At 40.3% G+C, this 21,326-nt stretch overlaps 1 protein-coding gene across 4 annotated transcripts in view; it reads right to left on the bottom strand.

The window, feature by feature from the left end:
* The window catches only part of LOC126278370 (ribosomal oxygenase 1), an 84,265-nt gene that overhangs the window by 15,695 nt on the left and 47,244 nt on the right, over positions 1-21,326 (bottom strand). For all 4 annotated transcript variants that reach the window (XM_049978440.1, XM_049978439.1, XM_049978441.1 and 1 more), the window contains one exon: positions 9,937-10,186. In XM_049978440.1, the coding sequence (XP_049834397.1) occupies positions 9,937-10,186 (250 nt within the window). The remainder of the gene's footprint in view (positions 1-9,936; positions 10,187-21,326) is intronic.

Here is a 21,326-nt window from a genome sequence, read left to right as displayed (position 1 = left end):
AAGGCTTTCCACTCCATGTGGCGCGACAGTGTTGTATACGAACTCTTTGTGGATGGGGTACGCAACGTTGCCTGTGGTCTTGCTGTGCTCATTTCTTTCAGAATGCACTTTCTATGACTGAGCAGATGGAGGGACTTCCACCGAGCCGCCAGTACATATGAGGGTGTCACAAGGTTCCACTCTTGGCCCCTTGCTTTACTCCCTGTACATGGTCAATGCAGCACGGGTGGCACACGTGTAGTTTACACTCTACGCTGATAACACAGAATTGTTCACCTGCAGCATGAACGTGGTCGCGATTCAATGCCACCTCCACAGCTTGAATGTGATGTCCTTGTGACTGATCCACCAGATGGCACCTTACATTCAGTGCAGCAAAGAGTCAGGTAGTTACCTCCTCATGGAAGAGTCTGGCTCCTGACCTGCCACTGTTGCAGACTGGCAAATACCTAGAGGTGATGCTCGACAGGTGCCACACGTTAGAGAAATCATGGGGAGGGCAACGGGATGTCTTTTGTGTGCTCTAACCGCTGCTCAAACCTTCCTCCACCCCCCCCCCCCCCCCCCCACAGCATGGCCTCTCCACGCACCTGGCCCCATTTCAAGCTGGCACTTGAGTACGCAGCCGTCATGTGGGGTAATGTTGCTGCTTCACACTCTCACACACTACAGTGACTCACGTTGTATAAGCCGCCTCACTACCCAACCAAGCTGCTACATGAGGCTGGAATCCCATTCTTGTGGTACCACTTCTGACAGACTACCAGGGTGTTCTATGCCATGGCAGAACACACTGACACCTACCTATTCAGGGAGCTGGACCACCAGGCTCTCCACAGGCTGACCAGACGTTGGCCTGACCTGCTGCGGGAAAAGTGCCTCTTGCAGCAAAGTGGCAATGCAAAGAAATGCCTCTTGACGTTCACACAGGCCAATCCAATGAGAGAGGTCCCTATTTCCTATATTAGACCCCTACAGGAACAGCAGTTTGCTGCTTAATCTGCATGAACACCTGTCTCAGAAAGCCAGAGATCTCGAGTGAGCAAGCGGAGCCTACCTGTCCAGTGGGACCAGGATCAGCTGACTACATAACTTCCGACAACACAGTACATCCTGATGGTTCACCACAGTCATCACCATCACCATCACCATCTTCTTCTTCTTCTTCAGGAGCAAGATAGAGGACTCTCTAATGCAGTGTAGGGGCATAATCTCTTGCTACGGCTTTGCCTGCAGACTGCAGATGTCATCCTGCAAGACTTCAACTGGATTACTTGGAGTAGCAGCCTTGTCAGTCGAGCTGACAGTGGGAGTCAGAGGAATTTCACCATGTCACTGGCACGAAGCATCAGCCAAGGTTGACAAGAAGACACAGAACTGTAAATCCTTCACACTGTTATGAACATCAAGAAGCACTTTGTGCTAAATTTGCAGGTATGAGGCACATGATGAAATTGGTGAAACAGATAGCACATTTTCTGAGGTTACCAGCATTGTTCCACTGCCAGTTGCAACACTTTTTGGAGGCACTGATCAAGTATGGAGCAAGGAGACTTTATATATTTCTGTGAAGCGCATTGGTTAAGTCAAGTGGCACACCTGGAACGATTTTTCAATTTAAAACCCAGGACAGTTTAATTTACAAAGGTAAAAGGAGAGCAGGTATGAAAATTAGGACATCTGGAATGGATTGTAGGCTTCAAATTTTAAATAAGACTTCACTACACAGCCCACAGTCAGACATTGTAAGGTGGGAAACAACTTACTTCTTATTTGAAGGGGATACATTTAAAACAAAAATCGTACAATGGAAGGAATAAATTCTGAAAACGAACACTGTCCACTTCTCTAAGCTCAATGGCATTAACACAAGTTTGAATAATTCATTGTGGTCCAGAAAGAATTACAAGAACATTTTTCTAAATGTTTTTAGGACACTGCCAATGCTACATTTGTTTTCAAGTTGTTTTCAAGCCCATTTTAGCTGAAATAGACCCTGTGATCTGCAGTTGGAACTGATTTATCTATAGTGTAATTCCTGCTTACAAGACAAAGTCTTTTACATTAAAACTGTCCAAATGATGAGGTTGCAAATATGATAAAATATTTCACTCAAGTTATGCATACGAAAGGCTTTGTTTGACTATCAAAATAAAAAAGTCATGATTAGTGCAGAACCTGAGTGCGAAAAATGGTTAAATTGTCTTCGTCTGTCTGTATGCTGACAGTCTGTAGCAGATAAAAATTATTTTGTCTTCCATGTGAAAAAAATAAATAATACTGAAAAACTGTTTTTCTTTGGATCTAAGTTGCTGAGAAATATAAAACCAGTCTTACATAGTGTGAACCCATTGCCATTTAAATGTGGTGCTTTTGTAGTTTTCCCGTCTTTCCTTCCTCACACTCAGATAGTGCAGTGTAGAGGTGGGGGAAGTGTGCACCCAGGTGAGAGTGCCACAGGATGCAAACAGGCGCACCACTCATGTGCCAAATTCTTGGCTGTCGTACAACTACCATAACTATAATCAAAATATCCATGGGTGTACTGCCGATCTACAGTGTCCAACGGGCACAATATTTCGGCGATCATACCTGTCGCCATCATCATGTGAACTGACAGACTGAGCTCCTGTGAACGTGCCGGCACGGAGATCCGTACGCTATGACTGCTCAGAGGGAACTGGATTCGGTCGCGGTGGCAGCCGATTTAAATACCCTCCGCCCGCGGCGCGCTCCCTCCACCGTCCGTGCCCCGTGCCACAATTGCGCGGTGGAACAGATTGCGACGGCGTTTGAGATGACGTCGGTGTGATGGCTCTGTCCGTCGTGGTCGTCACAACTATACATTTGCTCGATTTACTCTTGATTAACCCAATTGCTGGTTCCCAAGCCTTGCTAAGATTATAGCCACAGTCACAGTTTATGAGGTCGTCATTGGTGCGAATTTCGATGGCCTCTCTAACAACATTGCCCCAGTATCTCGATGTCTGTACCAGAATCCTCATGCGTTCATACTCCATAGTGTGATTTTCTGACAAACAATGTTCAGCGACCGCTGACTTGCTCAGCTACATCAGTGGAGTGTGCCTCTGGTGTTCACGGCATCGATCCTCGACGGTACGCATCGTCTGACCAATATACGACTTGCCCCATTGACACGGAATCTGGTACACGCCGGCCTTCCTCAAACTGAGGTCATCTTTGGTGCTCCCCACCAGTGCAAGAGTTTAATTTGGAGGACAAAACACAATGTGGGCGATTTTCCCCGAGAGTGCGCCTGTATATGGAATAAACGCAGTGCCTACCTCCTCCCTCGTGATTTCATCAATCTCGACAGGTTGTGCTGTAGTGGTTGGATGGAGAGCACGTTGAACCTGCCACTCTGAGTACCCATTTTTTCGAAATACAGTTCTCAGATGTTCCAATTCCTGGGGTAGACTCTCTGTGTCAGAGATAGTGCATGCCCTATGTACTAGAATTTTAAGTACCCCATTCCCCTGTGAAGGATGGTGGCAGCTGTCTGCGTGCAAAACTCCATACACCCCAACATCAAATTCACTATGGAGACTGAAACGGAGGGTAAATTTCCTTTCCTTGACTTCTTGGTCAAGAGAAGGGCTAACGGCACCCAAGGTCATGGGGTGTATCGGAAGACAATGCACACTGATCTGTATTTCCAAGCACACAGCTGCTATCACCCTTCACAGAGGAATGGGGCACTTAAATCTCTAGTACATAGGGCATGCACTATCTCTGACACAGAGAGTCTACCCCAGGAATTGGAACATCTGAGAACTGTATTTCGAAAAAATGGGTACTCAGAGTGGCAGGTTCAACGTGCTCTCCATCCAACCACTACAGCACAACCTGTCGAGATTGATGAAATCACGAGGGAGGAGGTAGGCACTGCGTTTATTCCATATACAGGCGCACTCTCGGGGAAAATTGCCCACATTGTGTTTTGTCCTCCAAATTAAACTCTTGCACTGGTGGGGAGCACCAAAGATGACCTCAGTTTGAGGAAGGCCGGCGTGTACCAGATTCCGTGTCAATGGGGCAAGTCGTATATTGGTCAGACGATGCGTACCGTCGAGGATCGATGCCGTGAACACCAGAGGCACACTCCACTGATGTAGCTGAGCAAGTCAGCGGTCGCTGAACATTGTTTGTCAGAAAATCACACTATGGAGTATGAACGCACGAGGATTCTGGTACAGACGTCGAGATACTGGGACAGCGTTGTTAGAGAGGCCATCGAAATTCGCACCAATGACGACCTCATAAACCGTGACTGTTGCTATAATCTTAGCAAGGCTTGGGAACCAGGGATTTGGGTTGATCAAGAGTAAATCGAACAAACGTATAGTTGTGATGACCACAGCGGACAGAGCCATCACACCGACGTCATCTCAGACACCATCGCAATCTGTTCCACAGCCCAACCGTGGCGCGGTGCGCGAATTGTGGAGGGAGCGCGCTGCAGGCGGAGGGTATTTAAATCGGCCGCCGCCGCAACCGAATCCAGTTCCCTCTGAGCAGCCATAGCGTACAGATATCTGTGCCGGCACGTTCACAGGAGCTCAGTCTGTCAGTTCTCCTGATGATGGCGACATGTATGATCGCCGAAATATTGTGCCCATTGGACACTGTAGACCGGCAGTACACCTGTGGATATTTTGATTATCAAATACGCTGGGAGAAAGTCAACAATCATACAATAACGATATTTACTATTCTACTATCACTATTCTAAGTTCTAGAATAAGTTCAGCTTTTAACTACCAGCAAGATATTGGAAGTTACTGTACACATAAAAACGAGCAGAAAGCTTGCCATAAATCAATAACTATTATTGGGAGAGGTGGTGGTAGGAATCTTTTGTGGTCTAGCTGAAGAGCAAAAATTTAAATCACGATTTCAATGTAATAATTGTAAACCTGCTCCCCTCACGCGTGAATCCACTTTCCGATGCCAGCAAGATAATGGTATTCTGGAAAACGAACAACAATAGTCCAACTGCAACAGTAGCAGCTGCTTCCTTGGCACTCTTAACATCATACACTGTTTCACACACTGCAGATATAGGATGTAGCAAACTACAAATGAAACAGTTACTGTGTCTTTTACTCGTTTATTGTACCGGTATGTGCTTCGTTGGTCCACACAATCATCTTCATATGAAGAACTGTTTTGTTTCACTTTTGGCATTAGTGCACAGCACTGATGTCACAGTAGCAGGTGTGTGTATTCTGCACTAACACCAGGAATGAAACCACACATTATTATTATTATTATTATTATTATTATTCCTAATCTGTACACAGTCCAATCTAGTCACTTTCATGAATGATGAGGACAACACAAACACCCAGTCCCCGTGCAGAGAAAATCCTCCAACCTGGCCGGGAATTGAACCCGGGACCTCATGATCCAGAGATAGCAATGCTAATCACTAGACCACCAGCTGCAGACTGCGTAAACTACAGCTGAGCAGCTGGCCACCCGGGATTGTGGGCCGGGGGACCACAATTCTCAACCTGGATATGATTTGTGAATCATTAAAATGCCTACAAGTTCTGATGGGTCACAAGTGTGTAAAGCAATAAACTGTATTATTTATATTCAATTATCATTGCTGTTGTAATGATGTTGTCCTTTATGGGCAAAATAGATATGACTTAAGCTACCATCAACTGTATCTGAATTCTACATAAACAACCAATTATCACTGATATCGGTCAGTATTATTTATAAAGAGTACAAACCATTTCACATAAGCTTAAGTAAGTTATGTGTGAAATGATCAATTAATTGAAATACTTTTCTGCTTTTATTTGGAGAGGTATAACAATAGTGAATTCTTTGTATGTCCATCCTTTTGGAAGGAGGTCCCTGGGATGAAGGCCGTTTCCTATTGTGACAAAATAAAACACCTACAGCCATCCTTATGATTTTATTTTATTTTCTTGATGGCCGTTTACTATTTTGACAAAATAAAATACCTACAGCTGTCCTTATGATTTTACTTCACTTTGTTGCAACCAGTTTCAATGCTTCAATGCATCATCTTCAGGTCGTCGTCGATGCGGTATGGGTTGATACGATCCCTATATACATCACATCAGTTGCCAGTATTACTGTATGCATTGAAACTGGTTGCAGCAAAATAAAATAAAATCATAAGGCTGGATGTAGGTGTTTTATTTCGTCACAACAGTGAATTCTATTCTTAACTTTACACCATGATCAACACTGAGGGAGGGAAATACTTTCATTTGCAATTAAAGTAAAGGATGATGACGTCCAAGATTTGTCACACACACACACACACACACACACACACACACACACACACACACACACACAGAAAGAAAGAGAGAGAGAGAGAGAGAGAGAGAGAGAGAGAGAGAGAGGACAACATATGAGCTGTATAAACAAACTAATGAGGCATATGATAAACATAGTAAAGCTGAACTCTGAACTGCATAAGTGCTTACGAGAGGGATTAAATTGCCCCAAAATTACGGATCATGACAGAGACTAACATAAGAAACAATAAGGGTGTGATAATGAACTGAAAGTAAATATTAAGAATTACACATGACAAAATGCTTTTAGCGGATAGGTCGAAAGATGATAAATGACATGCTAAAGAAATAATGAATTGCAAACAGAAACAAATCATAATTAAATGCAGAAAAATAAAGGGAGGCACAGTCAACTGGGGAAGGGGGAGGGATGGGGCAGGATAAACTCTGAATATAATACAAGTCAAATTTAAAACTCAATGTTTGAGAGAGGCCACAGAATCCATAGGCTTCCCAAACTCAAATTTCTGCTGCCAGTTTACACTGTGATTTATCATATATGACCACCCACAGCTCAAAATTAGAATTATATTAATACCTTCAGCTGCTGATGGGGACAGATGAAAATGTGTGCCCCAACCGTGACTTGAACCCCAGATCTCCTGCTTACATGGCAGACATACTATCCATCTGAGCCACCGAGTATAGAGCGACTGCAGGGACTATATCATGCATGCCTCCCGTGAGACCCACATTCTCACCTTTTATGTCCACACACTACACACTTAGTGTTCCACGCCAACACACTCACTATTCATGGAAGACATTCTTACCAAGTCCCTTAAGAGTTCGGGAATGTGTGTGCACCCGCACAGAAGGAGGTGGTCATGGCCGGTATTGCCAGAACTGTATACTTGTATGGATATTGTGTCAGACAAGTCTGAAAGAACAGACAGCATATCCATATAAGTATGCCCACATCTCACTCCAGGCTGTTTCAACTATACCCCATGAGGCAGAGATGCCTGCAAGCACCCACAGCTCACTCACAGGGCAGGTGCAGAAGACAGACTATCTTCCACATCACCCTACTGAATCATGTTCACATCTTATTCTGTTGTGCGTATGGGCCATTTGCCCATCCCTGCCAGTGGGCACATGGCTGGTACATACAATCTTACAGGCTATGGCCTAGTTTCCTGACTGACCAAATGTGCCCACAGGTGGGCACTTGAGCTCGAAGAATATGGCTTAGTCCTGACAGAGAGGCAGTATCAGGGCCACAACCACCAGGATCATTTAAGTCTCATGTTGCCCCCTCTGATGCTTTACTATACCAAACTATTTGTTCCATGTAACACAAGCAGACTATCTCTTTTGGGGTTGCTGGTATAGGTGTATCTCTAGTTTCGCACTCTAATGCAATTACTAAATTTTGCTGATATTAGGTGCGTGACAATCGCAGGAATTTAGTGTTATTAAACACTATTCTGTGCTCCTTTGTCATGTTGTTTTCTGAGACAGCACACTTCTCAGACTGTCTTAGTTTTATTTAGTGGTTGAAGTGACTGCTAATCATCACTGACAAGCCCCAGTTAAAAATATTTGTATGCCCTTTTACAACTGGTGAAAACGTAATGACAGTAGCAATGGCTTCTGTGAATTCAAGGCAGTCTTACAATACACATATTGGTATTCTAATTTCTATCTTTTTATGATGAAAACAATGTTATGATCCTTGGTAATTTGAGTATGTAAATTTTACACGGCTTATGAATGACTTCTTTATATTTGCAGTTGCCATAGCAAATAAATATACAAAGAAGAAGCTATGGAAATTACAATTTGTACATAAGATACAAACATATAGAAGAGGAACATAACAATGGTGAAGAGATGGGGAAAAGTATGCAGAATACAAACAGAAAATTAGAGGAATGAAGCCTTTGGAAAAGAATGGAGCAAATCAAACTAGAGTAAATTGAACTTATATCGATTGCAGTAGTAAAATATAATTTGAGAGAGGCTACAAATCTCCTGAGTAGGGAAGCACAGTACTGGGAGCAGGCCCAAATGATTTTAACGGTTTATGAAGTACCCTGGCTGTTATGCTAAACATTATGCATGAAAATAGAATTTGCTGCCAATTAAGACTGTTTGTTACTGCTAAACTTTAAGACAGACTTTCTTCCTTTGGTGTCTGCAGATATTATCTTTTTACTTCTTGTTTGCTACGTTATTCTCAAAGCTGGGGGGGGGGGGGGGGGGGGGGGGGACGACGACGACGACGACAAAAACAACAATTTCAGTTACTTTTTAAACTTTCGTTGCTCAGCACAATTTCGACAGTTCCTTTCATGACATTTGATGTGTAGCTGCCTCTCTTCTACAGTACATATTGTTAAAATTTAAAATTATATTTATAAAGAATGTTGTTATTGTATGCAACAGATTATATGATACTAACTCACTATTAGCAACAAATTGTATTAAAAAAATAAACAATGAGCATGTCATTTTCAAATCACGATGTTCTTGAAGACACCTCTTCAAATCCACTATTGACTTTAAACAATATTCTTCTCATTAATTTTTGCAGAATAGATACTCTACTGGCTTGTGCAGCATTTAGCTAGAAAATTATTCCGTGAAAGAGCAAGGATTGAAAGAATGCAAAATAGTAGCATGTTAACAAATTGAAAGTAGTTTGTAAGTCAAAGGCAAGTCTAACTACAAATGCTGATCATCTTACCAATGAGTATTTCAGTTAGTTATAAAATTAAATCTAGTAGTTTTTTGTGGACAGAAGTTATTTTTGGAATGTGGTTCATCTAATGCAACTAAATGAAAAGCTGTTTTTATTGTGCCATACATATTTCACTTCTTTTTACTTATGAAGCATCTTCCGTGACCTGTAATATAGTTTGTATATAATATTTGTGTTCCATAATAATTACAGACTTGTCGCTTGATTACAGTTTTTTTTCTTATTCTTTTGTTGTTAAGTGAAAAACCACTTTTTGTTGCACAAGTTTTGTGAAGTTAAATTAATATTTATATCTGCTTACAATCTGTGATCTTATTAGTGCATATGTGTAGCACTGGAGTTGCGCTTAGGTGGTCTGTGTACCCAAGATGTCCAATTTTTGGCATTTAATGAAACAAATATTAATTTAACAGAACAAAACTTGTGCTACAAAAAGTTGTTTCTCACCTAACTACAACAGAATAACAAAAAACTGTAATGTAGTAACAAATCTATAATTATTATGTAACAAATATTATACACATGAACAAACTGTATTATAGGCACCTGCAGATGCTTCACAGATAAAACGATGTAAAATGTGTACAGCAAAATACAAACAGCCTTTATTTAGGTGCATTAGATGAATCACATTCCAAGAGTACAGAAACAACAACAGCGGAAAACAACAAGATATTTGTACCAAAACACTTTGCAATAGAAGTATTTATAGAGAAAAGTTATGTCATCAGCTGATAAACTGTATTCACGACAACACAGAGCTGACTTATCATCATATCTTGTGATCTGGTAATAGACCACACCGTAAGACAAGCGCAATGAATGAATGAATCATCAATGATGTGTGGACTAGAACTTCACCTTCTGTTAGAACAGGAGGAAATGCATCATGCATGAATTCCTTTGCCATCTGATCAACAGCTGCATCAATAGGCAAATGTTCCCACAATTTATCAAACAGCTGATGCAGCTGTGTTATGAAAGCTTCTCTACGTTCATCTCCAGTTTTATCGCTGTGTGCAACTCCCATATACTGCAGATAATCAACTGGTAAGCCTCGCCGAAAATCTACAGTTTCCTCAGTAGCAACGCTAAGTGCTGCAGGCAGCATCTGGAATATCAACATATAAATCTCATCATGAAGGAGAAATTTCAGAGATATGGAGCATTTCATGTTACACATTGTCACAAGAAAATCAGTCACTTAAAAAATACACTAATAGGCCAGTAGGCTTAAAGTCCAAATAAGAAATAATTGCTACAAAACGTTTTATTGTCTTAATGACTGCATTTTTGGGCCAATATGGCTATCCTAGACTTCCTCCATGGCACAGATGTGTTTAAATGGTGGGGATGGGGAAAGGGGGGGGGGGGTAAAAATGTACCCCCAAAAGGGGTATTTATGGTTTATCTCATAAAGAATACATTAAAAGTTGTAGGACATTAAATTCTGCATTGAATGAGACCAGATGCATATTTTTTGGACCACTGTTCCCACACTAGTGCTCATCATAGTTGTACAAATTTTATATATTTATGAAAATTTATCGTTTTAACTTCTATTTTTTGGTAACATCATCTGAACTAACCCACCTATCCATAAAGTGGTTCTTATGAAAGTTACAGAGGAGTAAATTCTGCATTCAACTAGACAAAAAGGGATTTTTTTGGACTGCTTGTTTCCATATAGCTCTACCTTAAATTTGGACCAACTCACATTGATTGTATAGGTTGTAATGAAAAATAGGGAATTGTTTTGTTGCAGCCTGTTTCATACTGAAGTCAGGCAAAGGGTAAAACGTGTCATCCTCACAAGAGTGAATGACAATGAGAGAAGAGATCAGCACCTTGAAGAGGGGTCTACCTCAACAAGTCTCTTGGAAGCCCTTGATCATGAAACTTTGCACAGGAACTTTAAGAGCTGGAGCTGAATGGACTCTCTACTTTGACATGACTACTCCGATGAAGCAATTCATCCAGGCTGGGTGGAGTGGCAACTGGGAACTGCACTTCACCACTGATAAGAAAATGCTTCCCTATTTTCAGGCCAGTGGGCTTTTTCTGTATGCTAAATCTGTGAAGATCTATTCACAAGACATGATGGGCCTTGAAAAGTAAATATGTCAGGAAGACTGTACACAGTTTGCACTCAACAGGTGGCTTCCGTCAGAAGGTCTGGCGTGGGTTGTGGTCTGACATTATGATGGGCAGACCCTAATGCACTCACTGTAACGTACCAGAGGGCCCAGTCATAATAGCAGCATTTCAGACAGTACTCTGAGTAGATGGATTCTGACCATGCCAACTGTTGCTACTGTGACTCGCCAAGTGGAAGAGTTTTGTGCCGTATCACTCACGACCTCAGAGCAACATGTTGATGTGAGGAATGCTAGAGTGCAGAGTGATAATGCAGACCTCCAGAAGTTTACTGAGTGGTTTCAATCCCAGGATCATTCCCCTGTTACTAATTTTGTTATGTCCATCAGTACAGGAATTGTCAGCGATGACTCAATCAACTGCCAAAGAGCCTTTGAAATTGGTAATTCCTCAATGTTCAATCTGGTTGGCCAAACCTTTGACAAGTTTGTATATTAAAAAAAGGAAAAAAGAAAAAGGGGAAAAAAACAAACAATGATTCAAATCTCAGGTGACCATTGATTGGGGAATGTACCAGGGAACACTGAAACAGTATTCCATTACATAGTGCTCCTCAAGAAAACCAATGAATAGCTTAAAGAATTCTTCCGTCATGAGCTAACACTCTATTCCCTCTCTCTGTTTGATGCAGTGGGACCGAGTAAAACTTCCAAGTCAGTGTTATATGACACCCCTGAGTGAGGTAAATGGGGAAGGAGCAGCTTTTGTCATCAATGATGGATTTCTTCTCCACAGAGTTGTGTGGAAGAATGGTGAAACATTCCAATTAATCTTAACCAAATATGTCGACTACCTAAAAAGATACTACAAACGAAGTGTGACAAGTGTGGTGTTTGAGGGCTATCCAGAAGACCTGCCCACCAAGAGCATCAAATAAGCTGAGCATCTCTCTCAAAGCCAAAGACACACTACTCCTGAGATCATCTTTATCGAGTTAATGATGCTGACCATGTCGCAGGAGCAATTCCATACCAATGATAGAAATAAAGTGCTTCTCGTTAACTTGCTTATCAAGAGGCCTGAAAGTAAAGGCTTCTCAGTAAAGCAAGCCACTGAAGACACATACCAGCTAACTCTGCCACAGCTCTTGAGGTATCACAGGAGCATGAGACAGTTGTGACAGTTGATGAGGATGCAGACTTCTCATCATGCTCAATGCCCTAGCCACACCATCAACAAAAATATTTCGCATAAGCTGAAAGAGGTACAACAAGTATTTGGTCGCAAAAGCTTCAAACTGGCAGACATCAGAAGGCCACTTACATATCTCCACACCATGAGTGGATGTGGTATGACCTCAGCAATATTCAAGTAGGGCAAAGTAGGTGGTCAAGCTGTTGGTTGAAAATAAATGTCTTCCAAAAGAAATCAAACCATTCTTTGAGCACGACACTTGACCTGAAGTTATTGCCAAAGCTGGGCTAAGACTAACAACCCTCTATGGAGGTAGGGCATGAGGTACTTTAGATAAATAGCGATTCGACCTATTTTCCAAAGATCTCGAGAAATCCAAGTTCAATCTGGTATCCCTACCATCAACGTCAGAAGCAGCCCGCCAACATTGCTTGCGAACTTACCCACAAGTGCACATGTGGTTAGGACACCATATGAATTCATTCCTCTGCGGATGGGAGGCTTTACAGAGTGGTCTTTAACCCTTTCCTACCTACAAGGTGCCAGCTCCACAGTCTCTGCTCTCCACAAATTTCTGCAAATGCAGCAATGGGTGTGCAGGTGGTTGTGGATGGTGGAAGGCTGGGATTAAGTGTTCACTGATTTGTTCCAACTACAAGGGGAATTCCTGTACAAATTCCCTCCAAACCAGATGAAATTGATGACCCAGACATTGGACTGCATGTATGGGGCAGCGAAAATTACAGACCTTCAGGAACTGAGTGATTGGGTGACAGACTCCGAATAGGAAATAACAGACTTTGAGGAATCCAGTGATGCAACGACAGTCAAATATTGACATCTGTGAAATTTGTGTACTTGCCTATTTTTTTCTCTTTTCATCTTCATATCTTTAACTACAATTTTTGTTGCTACAAAATACGATCACTAATTGATTTCAATAATTATGTTTCTTTCTCTGCCTCCATCTTCACATCAATTGAATAGATCTCATCACATTCTATACGAAACTATTTTTTAATATTATCTTTTCATATATGCTAAAATTTTAATAGTTTATTGTATTATTATATTCACTAAGTACAATACAAGTACCATGGAGTGCTACAGCTATGCTTAATACACGGTAAATAATACTTATTGAAGAACTACAGTTTAAACAGTCTTCATTGACGATAGGAAATGGTCCAAGTATAAGGTGGAGCTGTACCAAAACAGGTCGTCCAAAAAATTCACTTTTGGCCTCATTGAACACAGAATTTATTTCTCTATAACTTTTGTGAAGACCACTGATAGATGGGTTAGTTCAGATGATAATACCAAAGACAAGAAGTTAAAATGAAAATTTTTCATAAATATGTAATATTTGTCCAACTTTGACGAGCACTAGTATGGGAACAGGTGATCCACAAAATATGTGTCTGGTCTCACTCAATGCAGAATTTAATGCCCTACCAATTTTAATAGGACCATGCTTTTGATATTTTGAGTTCTTTACAAGATATAACCATAAAACCGCAAAAATATCCCTTCTGGGGGAACATTTTTACGCTCTCTCACTTAAACACAACTCTGCCAAGGGCGAAAACTCACGTAGTCAAATTGGACCACAAATGAAGGCATTAAAACAATAAAACCTTTGGTAGCAATTACTTCTGACTCATCTACTTTTTTTTAAAAAATTTGCTCTACTGGCCTATTATAACAAATTACACCTTCTGCTGATTCATTCACACTGATAATTACAGAAATTATTTCTAGATATCATTTACAAGTTTCTTCACTATCACCTGCCTATATAGAATGTCTGTATGATTCACAAGAGGTTTATGTTTTTTGTCACATTCCATATTATGGAAGACAATTACAGAAAGTTTAATTCACGCTATTTACATTTCGCAAAGTGAATAGTAGCTCATTTGGCACATTAATTGCAAGCCTGAGCAGGTGGGTCACACTATCATATTTTCCCCTAACAGGTTCTACAAAAGCCCTCAACTTGATTGGGAATTGTACAAAATGAAGCTTTATCTAACAGATGCAGTTATCCCTTCTACGAAGGATTTTCCATGTGATCTGAAGACAAAACTTGCTGAATATGAGTTCTGTGCCTATCGAAGTAAGATTAAAAATTTTTATCTTTCATTCCATCCCAAGAGGTTATTGACTATATAAGGTCCTTGCTACATTCGAGATTTTGTGGATTGTTTCCAAAAACCTGATGATACGTCTCCATGCTTGCAGATTCTACAAACCATCTTGAATGGTGATTTGGTTGTCACTCCTCCCAAAGATTTTCAAAAATTCTTATATGGTCCTATATCCAGTAGAATCACACATCCTTGCCCTGTTGCTGTGGCAGGAGTAGACAATCTCATATAACTTGAAAACTTACTTTATTGTTTACTTTCATATAACCTCAGAGTGAGCATGTGCCACTAACACTTTCCAAATGTAGAAAGATTGCTTTTCCCCCCAAAAACTCTACTCTCATGTAATAATAGTAAACACTTTTGATATGTTACTGTTTGGAACAGTAGACTCTGTTGATGTTACAGAAATGAGATATATATATAAGCTACCAATGGTAAATCCACGCATACTTGAGTAAGCCTAAACCAACAAGGATGCAACATTTGGGGCTATGATGGGTCACGTATGGCACTGTACCAGAATGTAGCTTATTCTGAGGTTCCTTTTTAAAATTAATACTTTCTTAAAGGTTTGTAATATACTTACAGTGTAGGCATACATCTAGCTTCTCTGTGACAAAATATTACACGACTGTGTCAGGTACGCAGTGATCACTGAAGCATGTCCAGAGTTTGTGGCAATGATGGACTGGTGGCATATGCAGAAAGCCCAATTTTTCCAAACTTGAATAAGGATAACAATGACTGAACTCTGTGAGGTCCTTTGCATTTGGCATGACTCCAAACACACATGTAGCTTATCATTATCCGCTTACAAGCACTTTCTACTAAGGAAAGATTCTAAGTAGCCCATATTATCACAAGTAAACCATAACTGAAATGAGCAGAAGCTGCCAATTTGGTCTGGGTCACTTGGGTACATACCACCCACATCACTCTGAACAGGTTTTCAGATATTACATAGGCTGGCACTAAGAATGACTACATTTTTAGTAGTATTTTGTGAACACAAAGAGTAGTTTATTTTTAGGACACTGTATGAATTCACTATGAATCTAAGGAACATACGACATCAAATAAATTGTGCTTGCTACACTTGTATAAAAGCTGTTTACTTATGCAAAATACCCACATACAGCTGACAAGTTCTTCAGCTTAATAATAGCTGGAAAGCAATAAGTGCCAAGTCAAGTGAATAGAGTGGATGTACCTAACAACTTTTATTTCAAATTCTCAGTATTTTAAATGGTGAGGTATCTTAATTTCTATCATGAATGATGATTTTTGTGTTCTTTTTAATGCAATGCAGATGCCTTCCATTGAACTTTTTAATGAACATAGTTAGTTGGAAACATTTTTATAGTATCTGCCACTTGCTTTAGGCGCTGCAAGGTAAACAACAAAGATTTTAAAGCATCCCAGAAAACACCAGCCATCTTTTTTGACAAATGAAATCTACTACTCATTTTCTGGCACAGAGTGACTGGCTTTCATGAATCATTAGTATCACAAGTTCCTTTTAATGTGAAGCAGTAGACCAGCATACCTACCACAGTAACATTTCAAATCAAAAATACAACTGGATTCTTCTACAAATAGCATAAACATTTGGTTTTGGTCATCACGCAACGAAGCAGTGCCCACCTTGCGTGATGCTTCCTCTTAGTTAATACACCATGCAAAATGTATTGTAATCTTTATCTTGATATGCATGTGATGTTGTTTACTGCATAGAACTTTAATTGCCCATTTTCGAACAGAATATTGTGCACTATGTTGATATTCCCATCTCTGGTTACCATTATGGGACATTTATCAGGTGAATATCTTCAAGACGTATACAGCCATGATGAATTCAGTTGCCCAATTTTGAAATGATGAATATCACAGAACTGACTCCTTATAAACCTTTTCCAATTAGGAATAATTTCAACTGCTGATATAGGGATCTGAAAATATAGCAACTATTTTTGGCAAAATTAGCATTTTTGTAAATAATTGAAGGTATAAATTCAAAAAATTGTCATTCTATGTGCCTGAAGATGAAACTGGCCATAAAAAATGATTGGAGATAAAAAACTAACAATGAAAGAGGCTAAACAGTTTTCATCTTTATAATGTGTGGAATGTTTGCTTTTGTTACAACTTCAAGAGCTTTTTCCAAAATGGTCTTTGCTTTTCGTCTACTTTAGGCTCTATTTAAGGTTTTGACAACTGATTGTTCCTTTTGAGAAGCAGACTTTAATCCTCAGCTGGTTGAAGAATGTTGACTAATTTTGTTTTCTGGTCACAGTGCAGACACTATAACATACCAGTCAGCCACAAACGTAAACAAATGAGTATTTTGATCGTCTGACGTGAGAAGAGCAGTGCGGGAGAACAAATCCAGCCTCCCTCTCGCAGGCCGGCTGGCCTAAAATAACGTTCTATTTTTCTGTGAAAGCAGAGCCGACAGCCGACACATTGCCATAGGGATCACTGATCCCTTCTGGTGTCATGAGCATTGAACTTGAAATAACAAAACAACAAGCAATGCACAACCCATGGTAAAATGGAGTGCACAAAGCACTTGGTAATGGTTACAGGTTGACTGCTTGCTGAGGTTGGCAGTGACATAAATGATATAGTTCAGACACAACCTCTACTAGTATACAAAATAGTTAAGGCTTCTGTGGCCACTTGTTGACAAACTGCCTGTTGGCTTCTGTCTTGGGTTCTTCGGCTGACGTTTGTCTAATCATTTTTCTGACGTTTTGCCAGCATGAGTGGCTGGCATTGTCGAAGTTTCACCTTCGATTTCTGGTTGTGGACTGGAGTCGGGCTAGCAGCGACAGACTATATGCATCTGGCACGCCAAGTCCAAGTGTTTCTCTCAGTCAATTCCGGCGTGGTTCTCTTTCTACCTGTAATGGTCATACGCTGCAGCACAGGAGGCTTTCTACTTTCTTGTTGAAGCTATTCTCGTGTTCATGTATTTCTATAGCTTCTCTGAACAAGCAGGTGTGATGATATTTCTTCTCTACAGTCAGAACTTCCATCTCAGTGAATTTTACTATGTGGTCGGTGCCCTGCTACAGCTGATTTCTCCACCTGCCCCATCAGCAGTGTCACTTATGTTCCATGATTCTGGTGTTAACTGATCGTCTAGTCATTCCAATAAAATTTTCCACATGTGCATGGTATGCAATATATTTCCAACACTGCAAGTGGGTCTCTTTTCTCCTTTGCTGATTTGAGACACTCTTTGATCTTTGTTGATTTGGGAACAGTCTTTACGCCATGTTTGCGCAACATATGGCCGATTCCATCCATCACTGGGAATGTATGGCAGAAAGGCCATACCTGACCTTTTTTCCTTCTGTTTTCTCACTTCACCAAGTGTTTGGCTGTTATACTTCTCATATAACTTGTGGTGTACTCGTTGCACCTCAGACCATTTTCCAAGAGTTGTATTTCGCATCTGAGGTGCTGCAGCGCACCTATTCACCTTGCTCATGTTACGAGTGTATTAATTTGACTCTTTTTCTGGCTCAGGTGGTGTATTGATAGTTTATGCAGGTATCGGTCTTTGTATGTCAGTTTTTGATACAAGTTGTGCCCCAGGTTTTCACCATCCCTTGTGACCAGCACATCTAGAAGTGGTAGTTTTTTGTCCTTTTCTACTTCCATCTTAGTTCAAAACATCCCTCTCCAACCCTTAACCTTCCATGTTTTCATGCATACTAGCAAAGATATATAGTCATTTGTTTTAGAATGCTATACCTCAATCAGGCAGCAAGTTGTTTACACTACAGGTATCATAGCAACAATTGGCCAGAGAACGAGCTTGGTCACATTATCTGTTTTCCTCATTGCTGTAGCAGAGGAAACTAGTGCCACTTAATGCTCCTTGTGAAGTGATGTCAAAATGACATGATTCCATAGAACTAAATATGAACACTAAAATCCATAGCACTCAAGTAATTAACCTTGGAGACTTCTTATTGGATATTGTTATTCTCATGTTATAACTTGTGTGCCATAACAGTGTGCCATTTCATTTCAAGGTAACGATACATTGTAGATTTATCACAATAATGTCACTCACGGTACTACTTCTTCTAATTAGATGTCAGTTAATGACACATCAGTACCAAAAGCCATCTGGATATTCTATGGTGAAAGACACTGTTGATGGGTGTTGTGTGTGTTCACAGTGGTGTGCGATTAGAGATATGGAATTACGAAGCTGCAAAATGTGGTTGTGTGTTGTGCTATACTCAAATACTTTTTCATACATCTTTACATTTCTGAAAGATTCTAGGACTTTCTTGTTTTTGAAACACAGGTATATCCTGCAATATTCAATGTTGTTTACATACAAGATTATTCTCTCTCAGGAAAGTGTATTTGTTCTTTTTTGTAACTTTAGTCTGATTAAAAAATGTAAGTTCAAAACGTGACTGGAATGTGCAGCAATGTTAATTACATCCTTGCTTGTCACAAACATTTAGCTTTATTTTTTCCCTGAAAATGTCACAATTTCTGATGGTCCACTAACACAACTTACTTTTATAAAACTCTATGAGACCACAAAACTCGGTAGTAGTCTACAAATGAGTTGGAGAGATACACAATGCTTTGGACATCACCTCCCAGTAAGCTTCGCCCTTGTAATATCACTCTGTGGACGACAATCATGGCTGCTAATGCACAGTAGCTGTTGTGATTAGCTTTCATCTGTGCTTTGCTTCTATTTGTTAACTTCTTTATAATATGCACAAGAATGTCTGCAGCTAATAGCCAAAATGAGAAGCAGAGTGATAAGGCTATTAAGATCTGGCAAGAGAAACTTATCACTGCTAATTAATGGTAAACTTTCAGTGGACTTCTGTACATCTTATGCTACTGTGCCCATTTTGGCGTAGGATAACAATGAATTATAACCACCGTCCTTTTTCACTTTTTCATGGCTAGTTGTCAGTCACATTGTTATTCTCACACAGGTAGAGATCCCACAGCTGAGCCCCACATAACCATACTTCACATGTGTCTTATGGGCCCTTGCAGGCTCAAATTATTGACATGATGATGGTGTGTCAATGTATTTTGTGAAATTACAAGGCCAAGAAGGGCACAATATTATGCCTTGCAATACACAGGAGAAATTACGCAGAACGAGTGAACTAGTCTGAGAAGCTTTCTGTGAACGTTTCAATGGACCAGGAACACACTCACGGCAGGAAAGAATCATAACCGCAACAACTAATTAAAAATTAAACAAATGAACTGTATAAATTATTCTGCATGTATACCATTTTCTATGTATTTCTCTGTTGTTACAACTGTGCTGATTGATAACTTACATGATCTTATGCCTGTGCTGTAACAACAGTTTCAAGAAAGCAGACATTTCTGCTAACTGCCATAACATCATGATCTACAGTTTCCTCTGCTGTTGAGGACAATGAGGCATTTGGCATTTTCAGATTAATCGCAAACTTAATCTCTCCACAGTATGACCTGGTACTTTTCTATACATTTTACAGTCCACTTTCTAATCTTTTGTCGTTTCCTTTTCTCAGTTCTTTGGGGAAATTTATTTGGAGCAAACACAATTTCCCTTGGTGACGCAACTGACATGCATTGCACAATATTGCACTCACATGGTACAGTATACTGTGTAGTAATGATTGAGCATGCGAGGGTCCTATATTGATGATTCAATGGGCAAAGCTGATGTGGCATCAGAGCATAGTTTAATGACTCAGTAATACATCACTGTGTTTATGTACAGGTGTGCTCTTTATTTTGCAATCTTACACACATTTTCTTTCAGAATTGGGCTTTGGCAGATGACGTGACAATACAAGTATCTGAAAACTGGTTAGTTTCTTGATTTTATACACAGAGAATAGAAGTATTTCAAACTATCCTTGATAAAATAATTCATCTGGATACAATCTGCTGTGAAATAGCATTTATTATGTAAAGGGTAGTTACTCACCATATAGTGGAGATGCTGTCGCAGATAGGCACAACAAAAAGACTGTCTGAAAGTGAACTTTTGGTGAACAAGGCCTTTCTTGAAAAATAAACACACACACACACACACACACACACACACACACACACACACGAGACCAGAGAGAGAGAGAGAGAGAGAGAGAGAGAGAGAGAGAGAGTGTGTGTGTGTGTGTGTGTGTGTGTGTGTGTGTGTGTGTGTGTGTGTGTGTGTGTGTGTGTGTGTGTGGGGGGGGGGGGGGGGGTGTCTATTTTCAACAAACACCTTGTTGGTTGAAAGCTCACTTTCTGACAGTCTTTCTGTTGTGCCTGTCTGCGACTCAGCATCTCTGCTATATGGTAACAACTATCCTTTACCTAATAAATGATATTTCATAGCAGACTGTATTCAGATGAATTATTTTATCAGAAATAGATTGAAATACTAACATTGTTACATTCCACCTTGGATTTCTGATTGTTTATTAGGTAAACTCGCATTCTTGCATTTTGAGGCAGAACTTGCATCTATATTCAAGTTTATTGCAAATGGGATTTTTTCAGGTCCCTAGTGATATACAGGGTGATTCAAAAAGAATACCACAACTTTAGGAATTTAAAACTCTGCAACGACAAAAGGCAGAGCTAAGCACTATCTGTCGGCGAATTAAGGGAGCTATAAAGTTTCATTTAGTTGTACATTTGTTCGCTTGAAGCGCTGTCGACTAGGCGTCAGCTCAGTTGATGCCAAGATGGCGACCGCTCAACAGAAAGCTTTTTGTGTTATTGAGTATGGCAGAAGTGAATCGACGACAGTTGTTCAGC

The sequence above is a fragment of the Schistocerca gregaria genome, chromosome 6 (genome assembly GCF_023897955.1).
Source record: "Schistocerca gregaria isolate iqSchGreg1 chromosome 6, iqSchGreg1.2, whole genome shotgun sequence".
Lineage (NCBI taxonomy): Eukaryota > Metazoa > Arthropoda > Insecta > Orthoptera > Acrididae > Schistocerca > Schistocerca gregaria.
This window is presented reverse-complemented; position numbering and strand designations above follow the sequence as displayed.